The sequence below is a fragment of the Mus caroli genome, chromosome 6 (genome assembly GCF_900094665.2).
Source record: "Mus caroli chromosome 6, CAROLI_EIJ_v1.1, whole genome shotgun sequence".
NCBI lineage: Eukaryota > Metazoa > Chordata > Mammalia > Rodentia > Muridae > Mus > Mus caroli.
In genome coordinates, this window is record NC_034575.1 from 31,651,122 (window position 1) to 31,665,359 (window position 14,238).

The 14,238-nt window shown below is 43.2% G+C and overlaps 1 protein-coding gene across 6 annotated transcripts in view; it reads right to left on the bottom strand.

The window, feature by feature from the left end:
* The window catches only part of Dgki (diacylglycerol kinase iota), a 447,586-nt gene that overhangs the window by 194,818 nt on the left and 238,530 nt on the right, over window positions 1–14,238 (bottom strand). For all 6 annotated transcript variants that reach the window (XM_029478768.1, XM_029478767.1, XM_029478769.1 and 3 more), the window contains 2 exons: window positions 6,690–6,772; window positions 4,695–4,755 (listed from right to left, as the gene is read on the bottom strand). In XM_029478768.1, coding sequence (XP_029334628.1) covers window positions 4,695–4,755; window positions 6,690–6,772 — 144 coding nt within the window. The remainder of the gene's footprint in view (window positions 1–4,694; window positions 4,756–6,689; window positions 6,773–14,238) is intronic.

Genomic DNA, 14,238 nt, shown 5'->3' on the forward strand with positions numbered 1-14,238 from the left:
GACCTTGTAACCACTGCAGACTTAACAGGCATTGTGAGACGAAACCCATCTCCGAATACACTTTGGAAAAGACAGGATGGCTTTGTTATCTACTGCTATGAAAGACAGCATGGCCTAATGCAACTTGGGGAGGAAAAGGTTTATTTAGCTTGCACATCTCAACCACCGTCCATCACTGATGGAAGCCATGGCAGGAACTCAAAGAGGGTAGGCAGTAATTGATGGATAGACTGAGGAGGAGTGCTGCTTACTGGCTTACTCCCTGTGACTTGCTCAGAATGCTATCTTAAGCAACCCAGGATCACTTGGGGGGGTGCGGCAGAAGGGGAGTGGCACCATCCACAATAGGCTAGGCCTTGCCACATCAACCATTTATCAAGTCTCACAGACTTGCCTATAAGCCATTGTGATGTAGGCATTTTCTTCCCAGATATGTCTAGGTTTTTGTCAAGTTGATGAAAACCAACCACCAAACGGGTTTTTAAAACACATGTGTTTTCCTTTATGCTACAAGACTTTATAAAAATTTTTACAAGCTAATAATTGTAAATCTTGAAGAAGGGTAAATACTAATTTCTCAACTAGGATAATCCACTAAGCAAGGGCCCAAGGAACCACTGATCTTCCCTATTCCAGGTTCATTCATTAGCAATATGACATGTATACATCAGCATATAATGTACTCCAGTGTGTGCCCAGAGCTCCTAGGCTATGAAAGGAGATCCTGTTGCTTGGAGAATAAAGCATCATCATTGGGGGAGTACAGGGAAAATCAAAGACGGTCCGTAACACATCCTGAGATCTGAAACATCAGACTCCAAATCCAGGAGAAAAAGCACAGGAAACGAACACGAGTCTTCCCTGACTGTTCTCCATCTCTGCCAAATGCAGGGAGACAGAGGCCAAGGGGAGATCTGAGACATGATAAACACGGATTCTGCACTTTCCTCACGAATAACACAGAGGAGGGGCTGGGGGAGAGGGCTCAGGAAGCACAAGGCTGGCTGCATCAGTTTGAGGATCTGAATGGAAATCCCAATTCCTACTTAAAATGCAGGGTGGGGCTGGTGGTGCGTGCGCTATATCTCCTCACTGGGGAGGGATAGGGGCAGGGACAGGAAGATCCTGGGGCACCTTGGCTACCCAGTCTAGCCAAAGCTGCATGCCATAGTTCAGTGAAGGGCTTAGAGGCTCTGTCTTAGAGAGAGACAGACAGACAGAGCGCGCCCAGGTAGAAAGTAATGGAGGAAGACACATGGGATTGACCTCTGACCTCTACATACATATCTGAACATAAATGAGCATGCACACACAAACAAAAAAAGTAATAAATGCCAACGAAATGAACTGACCTCTGAGGCAACACTGTCTTATCCAATGCTCTACATTTTCCTTCCAACAACAACAAAAAGAACACAGAATTTCAGCAGAAACCACATACTCCTTATTAAATATAACCCATTTTTAAGAGCAAATAGAAACGTGGCCAGATAGTGGCGGGGAAAACTTGTCCAGTGATAATTGCTTCACCCATATGGTAGTTTGAAAAGCTGCCACGAACCACACTACCTTCACTCAGGTGAGGTGTCTCAGTGCCTGGTCAAAGTACAACAAAAAAGAAGCACACTGAAGAAGACAGGAAGGAGCCAGTTCCAAGTGCTGGGGACAAAGATAGCCTAACCTGGAAAAGGGGAGGAAATTAGGTTAGACCTGAAAGCCTGTTTCAGTCTTACCAGAGTGAAACCAGATGTAAGAGAGCCCCTGACTCTAGGTTCTCAGGGAGCAAGAATTACCTCCACTATACTCTACTTTCCAGACTCAGGCATCCAAATCAGGCTCAACCTGCTGGCAGGGCATGAAAGCTAGCCCAGGACTCTGACTTCAAGCTCAGTACTAAGCATCAAAAATGGTTTCTAACATCGGCGAAAAATCAAAAGACCCATAACTGGGCTAGACCTCACCAACTAATGGCCCCATTGTCTGAAACAGACCCGTACTCCAGAAAGGCAGACTCAAGTCTTGGGCTTCCCCACTGCCTGCCTTAGAATTGGTCTGAGATGTCCCAAGATTGCACAGGTCCCTATGTTTGTGAGACCTAATTTAGCACCAGTGTTGGTGGCCAAAGTGCCATCTCTGACCTCAGACTTAAGGTGGCACAGCCATGCCCAAGCAAGCACTCAAGGAAAGAGCCTCCAGTCATACGTCAGCACCATTAGCTACTACCTTTAGCCCCAGTACGAAAGGCTCATATACTGGCCTGCATCTCTTCTGGCTATGGCGTAAGCCTCACACCTGAGACTGCACTGGCCCTTTGAGATGGGGAATGTGAGTACAATTCAATCCGGCATTAAAACTGCCTTCCCTAACACCCAACACTACTCCAATCTTAGCCCAGCCTAGTACAGAGTAAGCTTCTATTTTCTGATGATTGGATACATTAACGACTCTAGCACTAGCTAGGCCTTGGAACCCAGTGCCAGGCGTGACACTCAGAAAGTTTTAAAAACTTCAACTCCAAGGCCTGTGCTAATAAAAGAGCCTCTGGACCTACCTTGGTGCCAACATAGACATAAGTCCCCATTCTATTAGGCTTGTGTTTGGGCCAGCATTACCTTCATCTGATTCTAGTTGTCTTAGGCCATAGGTCTATTTAAGCTATTCATTCACAGCACATAGCATCACCGGTCATGGAGCTACTCCAGTACTTTCTTCAGTTCATAGCACGAAACAGCTTTGCAACTTGAGTGACCACAGGCCTGATGCTGGTGTCTGTGAGCACAGGCAAGTTGCTGTGGATAAGGTGTCTGAAGCCCAGATCTACAGCTAGGTTTCAGAGTTGATCGCCTTTTTTTTTTTTTTTTTTTAGGTTATAACCTGGTTCAAGCTGAACTACTTACGTGTGGATTAGGATAAGCATGAGCTTCGACTGCCCTCTAGTGAGAAAACTGTGGCAACACACCAACGGTGAATGCCGGAACTAGTCCTCTGACCCTGAAACAGCAAAAGCGATTGCAGAGGTGGTGGGGAAACTTCTCAAGAGTTTCTTTATGGAAAGGCACAAGGGAAACCAAAACACAAAGACTGGAGCCTAATAAAAGCCTAAGCGTCAATGCTCAGGTCACATCAGATGATGCCACACACCAACACCAAGAGAGCTGTCAGGAAACCAGGCTCTCACCTACTGTAAAAACACAGCACATGAAAGTAACCACAGTAGGTGGGTGCAAATCTTTAAACTACTGATTCACAAACAGCTGGTTTAAGGAAACTCAAGTAAAGGCAGGGGGAAAAAAGTAATACTACAAGAGAGAAACAACAGGGATAAAAGAAATTTAATTATTTATTTATTTAAGTTTTGAGAGAGAGAGAGAGAGAATGGGAGGGAGAAAGAGAGAGAGAAAATAGAAATCAGTGGGTGCTCTGTGCTTGTGCCATGGCCTGCATGTGGAAGGCAAAAGACAACTTTTGAGAGTCATAGCTTTTCTTCTACCATATGGGTTCCAGGAATTGACCTCAGATGATCAGGTCAGCTGCAAGCTCCTTTGCCTGCTGAGCTATCTCATTCATTGGCCCATAAAGAAATAGCAAGCTGGGCTGGGGTAGTGCATGCAGGAAGCAGAGGCAGATAGATCTCTGTGCCTTGAGGCCAGCCTGGTCTACAGAGTGAGTTCCAAGACAGCCAGGGCTACACAGAGAAACCCTGTCTCAAAGCAAAAGAAAATAAAAACAAACAAAACAAAATTTCCCTTAATTGAAAATTAACAGCAAAATGAAAAACACAAGACAGGCAGCCAAGGGCAGGGCAGGTAGGTGATCCTGGCAGATGTCTCCGTGAGTAAAGTGCTTACCACACAAGCCTGGCCACCTGAGTTTGAACCCTAGATCCCATATGCTGTTTGCATGGAAAGCAACCATGCTTTATCATGTACTATCAGTCTATGGCATGTACAACTATGGTATGAAACAACTGAGCAATGTTTGCATCTCTTGTCTATCGTTGTTTTATATTTGTTTATTTGTTTTATTATACATTTGTTTTTCTACTTATCTACTCTACAAACTATACATCTGACAAAGGGTTAATATGCAGACTGAATAATGAATTCTAAAGAGATCAAACACAGAAGCCCAATCCAGTTTAAAAAGATCAACCGCAATAAGCATTTCTCAAAAGACAACAATGGAGGACATGTCTGTGTGAGAAAGTCCAACACCACTAATATTCAAGAAAATGCTAATCAAAACCACAATGAGGCAGCAGATTGCCTTAGTAAAAAAGCTACCATCAAAAATAACTAACAACAGTGAGGCCTGGCGGTAGTATTTTTGTTTTTATGTACTGGGTGTTTTAAAATAATTTTGATTAATAAACAACAGCTATGAAAGGATAAGTGGAAATATGTCAGCTAGTATTTGAAAAAAGGGATTTAGCCATCTGTGAAAATCTTTATCCAGTGACAGCAGTGTCCTTACTCTGCAAACAGAACACGGTGCAGTATCGTAGACATAAAGGCTGAGTGCTTCCCTGGAGGACTGGAAAGTCCTTCTCAGCCTCGGGGCTCATGACTCTCATCAGACAGGCATTCATTTGAGAGGACAGGAGAGACTGGGGCTGAAGATAAAACTCCCCCAGGGAACCCAGTCAGGAAGATAGATGGGTAAGGGAGAGAACAGATTCTCTCTCAAGGACCTACCGTTCCATCCCCTCCGCAGGCCAGAATTCTCAGATTTGGTACCTTCCTGTACATCTCCAGCCTGGAAGGGGAATGGAAGACAAGGTAAGCACACGGTTCTCTGTAGAGAGGAACTTCGGGGCAAATGCACGGGGACTCCCCACAGAGAACATTCCTGTTCCTCCACTGCCCACAGAGCCAAGGCAAACTGACTCCTGCCACTGAGTCAGAAACCACATGTCTTGGTCTCAGGTGTTCTATGACCAACCCAGGATGGGAGAATTCCCATAATTCCCCATCCTCTCAATCCACATTATATTGTTGTCTAGGTTACTTCCTTTCTTCTTTTCCATTTTCTGTCACTCTCTCCTTTTTCGGGGCGGGGGGGTGGGGGTGGGGACTGATGATAATCAGTAATCTTTATGTTTCCTCCTTATTTCATTTTGATTAGCTTTCCCTGAGTCTGTTTACCTTTCAAATCTATACTTCTCACTCTCAATCCTTGAAAAACTGAAAGCTGAGAAAGACAGAGAAGACTGGTTACGACCATTACTACAGTGAGCATGAGTCTACCTTAGCTTGCCTGCTCAGTCTTTCCTCCCCGCTCAGGCTGAGGTGGGGGAAACCCACTGGCGTCTTTTTACTTTGAATGTGCCTGTTTGGGAGTCAGATCATTTCATCTTTCTGATGGGTTTCCAGAGAACACAGCCATTCTGGCTTGCAAAGCTTCCTGCTGAGGGAAGGCCTTGGTAGCTCAGCTCCAGAAACCCACCATCTACTTACACGTAATAAATGGTGTAAGTTTTCCTGAAAATACTTCTTGCCTTAAAGTCTAACTTAAGAGATTGAAAAATATTAATAAATATCAAATCCAAAGACCACAAGCCAATGAGGCACATAAAGAAACATTAAAATAAAGAAGTCTCACAGCAGACCTTGGTGGCGAAGAAATTTGGAGAAGGAAACATTAGAAATTTGGTTTATAGTCATTATTTCTTTACATGTTTAAAATATCTAATTTACTCATTTTATACAGGAATACCATTCCCTAGAAACCATCCATATTAACATCTCTTGTTTGTTTGTTTGTTTGTTTGAAACAGGGTTTCCCCTGTATAGCCCTGGCTGTCCTGGAACTCACTCTGTAGACCAGGCTGGCCTCGAACTCAGAAATCCACTTGCCTCTGCCTCCCAAGTGCTGGAATTAAAGGCATGCGCCACCACGCACGGCTCCATATTGACATCTCTTTCACACTGACATCGCTGCTTATTAAAAAAAACTGCTAACTCAAATGTCATCTGAACTATCTCAGTAATGCAATGGATTTAAGACCATGAATCAAACAGGAACAGAAATGCCCCATTCTTTGTTTCTACACTGGGTCATGTACATCTAGACTTTATTTTCAACACTTCCAACTAAACACAGAAATCCAGAAAGGGGGGTAGAACAGAAATTGAAATGCCTGCCTCACTGAACTGCAGCATCCGAAGTTCATCTCCATATCTCCACCCCCTCTCCCTCCCTTCTGATTCCCTCCCTTCCTCTCTCCCTCCCTCCATCTTTCCCTCTCTCTCTTCTTTCTTCTCCTTTCTCCCATATCCCCAGATACACATTCTGGATGCATACACACATAGTCTCTCCAGAATGAAAGTTTATGCAAACATTTCATGACCCTTTGGGTTATAAACTCACATTTCTGTTTAAGCATGTCTCCAAAATCAGACACGCATAACCAGACAAGCAAGAAGTCCTTTCTCATTCCCTGACTTTCTAAGAATACACTTCAGTCCTGCATACAGCAGGCACTGATCCAACAATTTGGTGGAAACAAATGCAAAGACAGCATGCGGGGGGTGCATCAGGAGGTTTCAAGAAGAGCAAAATGCAGGTAAGAAAGTTAATGAAAGACAAACAGAAAAGACTTCACCAGGCCATCAGATAATAAATAGCCTTGACCCCAATTCCAATGGTCCATATTACGGCCATATTACAGAGGATGTTTCCAGACTTACGCATCTTTTGGCCCTTCCTGAGAAAGATCAAAGACTTGCCGTGGATTCAGGTACCACATAAACATCTGTAGGACTTTGGTTCCCTATAAAGGAATAAACAAGCAAATAAACAAAAGGCATTTTTCCCACCTAAATAATAATAATAATGACAATAATAAATAAGAACAGACTCATTCTCTCTTAAATCATAATTAAGTGGACGGGAGAGATGGCACAGGGCTTCAGAATGCATAGCACTCCTGTAGACTGTCCCAAATCCATCCCTAGTGCTTGCAATGGCAGCTCATAACTGCACATAACTCAAGCTCTGCAAAGACGACCTGATGCCTGTGGCCTTAGTAGGTATACACACACACACACACACACACTAAAACCAGGCAAATCCTTTAAATAATATTTGACTACAAACCATAGGGAACGGTAGTAAAAGTCGTGAGCTTTGATTGTATGTATGTACACACGTATCCCTGGACTGAGTATATGCCCAGGTGAGATGGGTGTCCAACCTGGGTAGTTCCATTAGACTTACTGTGTGTTCTCTTTAATATGGAATGGAGAGAGCCCACTTCTGTAAGGCTTGATTGTGTTAATGTGTGGTGTGTGCTTAACAGTATTTATGAGGTTGACATCATTTTGTAATGATGAAAAGTTTATATAGAAAGTGGCCAGGCTATGTCATTTAACATCAGTTTTTACTTTGTCTGAACACAGAAAAACAGGCAATATTCATTCATTGTAGTTTTATTGAAATAACTTTTCTCACTGATGAAGACAAAATGGAAGTATAAATATATTTCATATATAAACATTTTATGTTTGTCTGGCATGGTGACCCTGGCCCATAATACTAGCATTCAAGATACAGAGACAAAAGGCTGTGAATTCAAATAGTTTGGATTATACAGTAACAGCCTGTATCAAGAATAAAATTGTCATATATACAAATAGAAATAAACTTCTACATATAAAAAATATATGCTTTCATTTATACTTTGGCTTCACATAGAAAAATTATTTCAATAAACTCACAGATAGCTAATATTACCCATAAATTCATATTGTATGTGGAAAATAATAATCCAAATGATAAAGTTTAAAAATTAATGTTAAGTGACATAGTCTGGCTCATCAGCTAATACTGTCATATCCTATTTTAGCTCTTTCTGTTCTGCATGCCTGTGCTAGCTTAAACCAAGCCTTCCTCAGTCACCTGATGTGGTTTTTTTTAAGAAACTGTGGCATTCATAGAGATAATGTGATAGGCAAAGGGTAGTTTAGGTGATGCTTCTTAAAGTTTACAGGGTGGGGGGAACAAATAATATTTTTAAGTTTAGGAGATGCTTCTTAAAGTTTATTGAAGGAAAAAAGAAACAAATGATATATTTTGCCACGCACTCTGGTCGAGTCAGCTTGACAAGCAGAGAGGCTTGGAAGCTACTCACGAGGCAGCAGAGTTTCATGGAAACTCACTCCTGGAGTCTGGCGTTCTCTCTAACCCATACATTAATTTTCCATTCCCGCGTTAGTCTAGTGTATGGATCCACATGCTCTCTTTTAGTATTATCCTATTATAAGTGCCTTTTAAGATTGAATTCTGTCATAGCTAAAGCCTTCACCAGTGTTCCAACCATCCTAGAAAGTCCTTGAGCAGACCATGGGCTTGGAATTCAGGAAGAATGTTGCCTATTCAGTGACATTCAGAATTGCCTCTGGTACCACACTATCACTTTGAATAAAAGCTAGGTCACTGCCCTACACAGGAATTTACCATCACCTAGGAAGAAGGAAGTTTCAGACCTAAGGAGAAACCAGAATAGATACTTAGAACTATAGCTGAGTTACACCCATACACATGTATTTACAATGGCCTAGGGGGAAGGTGGACTATACAACAGACTAAAATAGGAACTATGTCAAGGGCACGAAGCCCTGACCCTGGCTTCTAAGATTAAGTGAATCTTAGGTGGAGCCCTTTTTGATCCCAGTTATTAACAATGAATTCTATCCCAGGTGGTTCCTGTTAGACCTTCTGTGTTTGCATTCCTCTGTTTTATGTAAGAATCCAGTAACCTCTTTGTACCTTGCGAGTGTGTCACCCAACTTCCTTATTGTCTTCTGTATAAAAAGTTTGATGCTCGATTTGACAAATCACATTCATATTCTACACAACCTCTCCTGTGTGCATCTGTCTGTCATCTCATCCAACACTTTGCCCACCTGCGACTAGAGACCCGTTCCACACAGACAAAGGGGCCCAGAGGGTCTGCGGCAATATTTGAATTAATATCAACAGAGCCTTAAACTTGAGCAAACGGATTCATTTTTATCAACCACAGCAAGTAATGGCTTGATCATTTGATAAGCTTGTCAAGTACAATACCGTTCCTTTAGCAGAGCAATGATCGTTTCAAAAACCATTCCTGTTTGCCTAACTGGTCTGCGTGTGGAAGGGCTGCCCCAGCCAAGAACCCTGGAGTGAGAACAAGGGGCTTGTTCTGTGTGGCGGGGAGCACTTAGCTTCTGGCACAGGTGCAGTATGTAAATGAAAAGGGACTGTCCAGGGAGATTAGGGAATCAACTGGCCGCTAACGGTTAAGCATCTAGCACAGCATGTAGCCCAGAAGAGACCTTCGTACTTGCTGCTCCCGTTCTTCTCTGCTCTTTGTACATCCATTTGTTCAATTACACTGCTGCCTGTGGTCAGATGTGCCTGGTAATTATCTCACTACTGTGAGGGATGCTACAGGAGCCAATGCAGGTCTTTTGTTCCTCGGATCCCCCAAAGCTGTAATCTAAAAGTTCCACCTTATCGCATGCCTGCTGCAATTTTAGGAATAACATTTCATTCTTAATTATCAGAACACCTCCTTTGGCCTCGCCAAATGAAATACTTTGCTCCTGGTCAATCGCAAACATGGATTTAAGGACATTATGCCAGCAACATGAATGGCATTTTCTTTCTTTCCATCCTGAGCCTTGCTACCAATTGCATTCAGGATTATTTTGATCACATTGAACATTAAATAGGTAACATAAACATCACTTTAATGACCAACTACTTTATACAACATATCCCACTGGCTGGACAGAAAGTCGTTTTTTCTATCTTAGATTCATTCCTAAAGCAGTCTGAAAGGCCGATGTTAATTACAAATTCCCACCTCTGCTACGTAAGAACACACATCATGATTTCAGCTTCTCCTATTATGCAGACAATGTGAGATAATTAACAGCTTTTGAGAAAGGAAAATATAAAGTGCAGGAAGGTTGGTTTGCTCAACCTAAAGTTTCTGTAAAAGGTTTGATCAGCTGCATGGCTTCAGTTTTGCTCATTTTAAACTTGTGTTCACTGGAACTCCTAATATCTTAATGTATCTGTCCAAGGGAGGAATGTTGACAAAGCCTGGCAAGTTGTTCCTTCTGCGCCCCCCAAAGAGTTTGTTCTCGGCTCAGTCTATTGGGCCAGCAGCCCTGGACTTGAGCAGAAATAACCTCTGCAACAGTGCTTGGCTTCTTCTAAGCAGGAATAGACTTAACATCCATTAAACAGCAGTGCTGGGTGGGAGAGGGAATAAAGAACTGGCTATGGAAGGGTCAAGATGCTGAGTTTTAATCCCCAGCACACACTTAAAAAGACAGGCACACACCTAGAACCTCAACACCGGGGAGGTAGAGACAGCCACACTCCTGAAGCGTGCTGGCCACCCAGTCCAGACAAATTAGTGAGCTCCAAGTTCAGTCAGGGACTCTGCTATCAAAGAAAGACCAAGGAAAGTGACTGAGGAAGCCATCAAATACGTTCTCTCTCTCTCTCTCTTTCTCTCTCTCTCTCTCTCTCTCTCTCTCTCTCTCTCACACACACACACACACACACACACACACACACACACACACTTCATTTCCATAATATGGTATGAAAAGAATTTGAGCAAAAGCATTTCTTTAAAGCAACCCAGGTGAGTGGGGCATGCAAGCTAGACGCTCGTAAAGTTAAACACTCACACATTTAAATAAGACCTACCAACTGCCTCTAACACTGAGATAAGCTACTTTAGTGCTCTCCCAGGGTCAATGAATGAAATGGAGGTGACTGGTCACACAAATGGGATACACTGGAAAGGAGTCATGAAATCTACTCAGTCATTTACACAACTGTCACCAGCAAGCACGTGACAGTTCTCACATGCTGCATGCCAAACATAAGGCCTGCAGCTTTTATACCCATGTCTGGTTTTCTTGAATAGGAGTTGGGGTGTGGGGACAGTGCTCATGAATTCCTGTTCCACTCCCAGGTATAATAACTTACTGACTATTGAACAATGTAGAGATCATGTGATTAGGTACTCTTGACTGTGTACCCTTGGGAGTCTTGCCAGGGCCCTCATTAATTACTTACTAACCCTGGGCTCTCTCTCCAAACCAATCTGACCCTTAGAAGCCTAAATTTGTAGAAAACAATAAAGTTGTCTTTAGCTCCAGACTAAAACGTTTTCAGCACTTCAAAATCTAATGCCTGCACTGAGGCGATGCAAGTATTTCAGAGACAGTTTATGGAATTTGTTCTCAGTCAGAGTCTTTCATCTATTCCCTATGTCTCTGTTGATATACTTGGCCCTGACTTAAGAAGGTGGCTATCTGGGGGACACTGGTTCACAGAGAGTGGCATAAACTCAGCCAACATAAATCTGTCCACCAGCAGCTTCCCCCTCAAGTCAGGACCCAGAGCTCCGGTCTAAGAATGTAGTTTCCTCCACACATCTGCCTTGGAACTCCATACTGGACAGTGTGAGCAGAGAATCCCTTGACTCTCAGGACTACATAGACCCATTCTAGTAGTGGTTAACATCTGTGCATCTGTGAATTTATATGAGGTAACATGAGAAAGAGTCTCTGAACTCAGTAAACAGCGGAGGTGTGTCATAGGAGTGAGATGGGCCCAGCCTTCCCAACTTCCCACACAGAGGAGGGGATTGTGTTGGAGAAAACTTTTTATCCTACCTTCGGTCTCCCTCCCACGGGGAGAGAGAGTACTTCAAAGCTGATATTTTAGTGCCTGGACCCAATACCTTTCTCCTCAAATATTTCTGGTACCAACAGTACAACCAGTGTCTAAACCTTTACTGAATACCAGTGTCATGCGTACACGGATGGGGCAGGATAAATAGAAACAACTAGTGTGAAGTCTAAATGGAAGTGTTGTTTAACAGAAACAGCCCTGGAGTATGTTTAGCCCAATATAATCCTTCAAAATGTTGATTTTTTTTTCCCCCAAGCCTAAATTAGGGAACAAGAGACAGTTTTCCTCCTCGCCACTAGATGGTGATATCATCTAGTTGTTTACTTCAGACAAATTCAAGTTTTAAAAGTGGTTTTGGAGCCTTCTCTTCAGAGAGGAAATGAGTCAGAGGAGTAAGACAAGTGAAATATTGTTAAACTACAAAAATCAGAATATGCCCACCCCTCTTAGGAAGCCCTAGCCGGGCAGCTAGATCTATCTCCTAGTGGAGGCAGAGGCAGCGTCGAGAACATGTGAGGAATGAGAGGTCCTACCTGGATACTCCTGGCCAACATGACTTACTGAGATGTCCCCTCTGCCTTTACGGGCTTCCAGGAGACTATCTGCACACTAAACTTAGCCATGTCACCTTGCTGTTGCTGTTCATAAACAAAAAGACTTCAAAACCCAAAAATACTTAAATACAATTTCCATGGCACAAACCCAAGTTTTAAGGCATTTTCCACGGGCTGGAAACCTTTATCCAATCACATTTCCTTTTTTTTTTTTTCCTGCATGTTCCCTTCACAGCAGTGTCATCGAAACACGGAACATGCATCATAGCATCTGCTCTGATGTTTGTATCTCTCACTGGACAATTGTTAGTTTACTATGCTCCATGCCCTCAAAATTCCCCCAGTACTCTGACACCTACACTCAGAGAGAACACAAGCCCATTGAACATGACCTCTAGCATCCCTGAGAGACCGGTGCACCCCAGGGCCTTAGAACACAGTGAGAGGGTGACTGATTTTGAAAGTGGTTTAGAAAGGCACCGGTGAGCCTTGAAGGGTGACCAGAAATTTCCCGTGTCAGAGAAAAGAGGGGACTTTCCTCTCAGATTCCCTCTCCAAGAAGCTACACAGAACCCCTCTTCCGGTTCAGCCCCTCCCATTACAATCTCCTGATCACTTCAAAGTCACTGTTTCCCTGTGGAAGTCCACAGTTCTTGCAGTCTAATGTGCTCAGTTTGGAACACAAGACAAATGTCACCTAATTTACCCACCCTCACCCCAGCCCCACTGACACCTTTCCTGTTCCTAACAAAAAAGATTTCTTCCAAATTCCCTGACGTTTGATCTGTGAGTACTCAGTGAACTGAGAATCAGCCTTAGATAACGTCTGAAGCCTTCTGTCATTATTAATTCACAGAGACTGGAACAGGAACAGGGCTATACCGTAACTGGCTTGCAAGCCTCACAAAGGAAAGGAAAACTGAAAAGCACATGCAGGGGAGGGGGTAGCGTGATCAATGAACCCACTTCAGGGCTGGGGTGTAGCTCAGCTGGTACTGGGCCTGGTGGCACATGATGTAATCCTCAGAAGGGAGAGGGTCATGTGTTCAAGTTATTCCTGACTATCCGGGGAGCTCAAAGCCAGCTTGGGCTACTCAAAAACATGAGTTATGTAGGGAGAGCCCTGATAGAATTTAGTAGATGCTAACTAGCCTGCAGTGCTCAGACTACCAAACCCATGAAACTAATTGTATATACTTTGATCATTTTCTGGATTTTCAACTGCATCACCCTTGTTAGGCTACAAGGAGGCCAGCCCCTGAGTGGGTGTGTCAGGGGAAACGGAACATCAACCCTAAGAAACCCTTCACTAGGTTCTTCTCCAGTATTACAGTAGAACCACACCTTAGACGAGGAAGGACATCACCACTCACAGACAGGAAAGTGAAGGGTGCAGAAAATACGTTGTTTCTTTGTTAGAATAGTGGTTTTCCCTGTTCTCCGTAGTACTGAAATTGGTTTTTAACCTTTCAAGTGATCAGTTGTCTTGAAGAAGGAGGAGACCAGACGTTTCTTTGAAACCATAGGCTCTCCTGCGACAAGTTACCCTGTAACCAGTTCATCCTGAGAAATGGCCATGATTTTAGCAATGGTGACATCATTTGGAAGACTCAGACAAAACCCTAATGACATGACATCCTTCATCATGTAGGCCATCAAAGAGGCTCAGATCTCTACTTGTTGATAGTGAAACTTCAAAGAGTCTTTTCTCAAAGGGTAAAGTGTACACTTAATGGTCAGAAAAAAAGATAAGTTCTGCATCCAAATTCCCAAGAAAATAATGGAAAAATCAAAGCCCACAGAGGAGCCTTCACAGAAAGCCTCGGGAAGCAGGACGAGAAATGAATAAAAAGATAACAGACTGTCTTACAGAGAAAACCACGGTTCCTCAGAAAATTGGACATAGTACTACCGGAGGATCCAGCAATACCTCTCCTGGGCATATATCCAGAAGATGTCCCAACCGGTAAAAAGGACA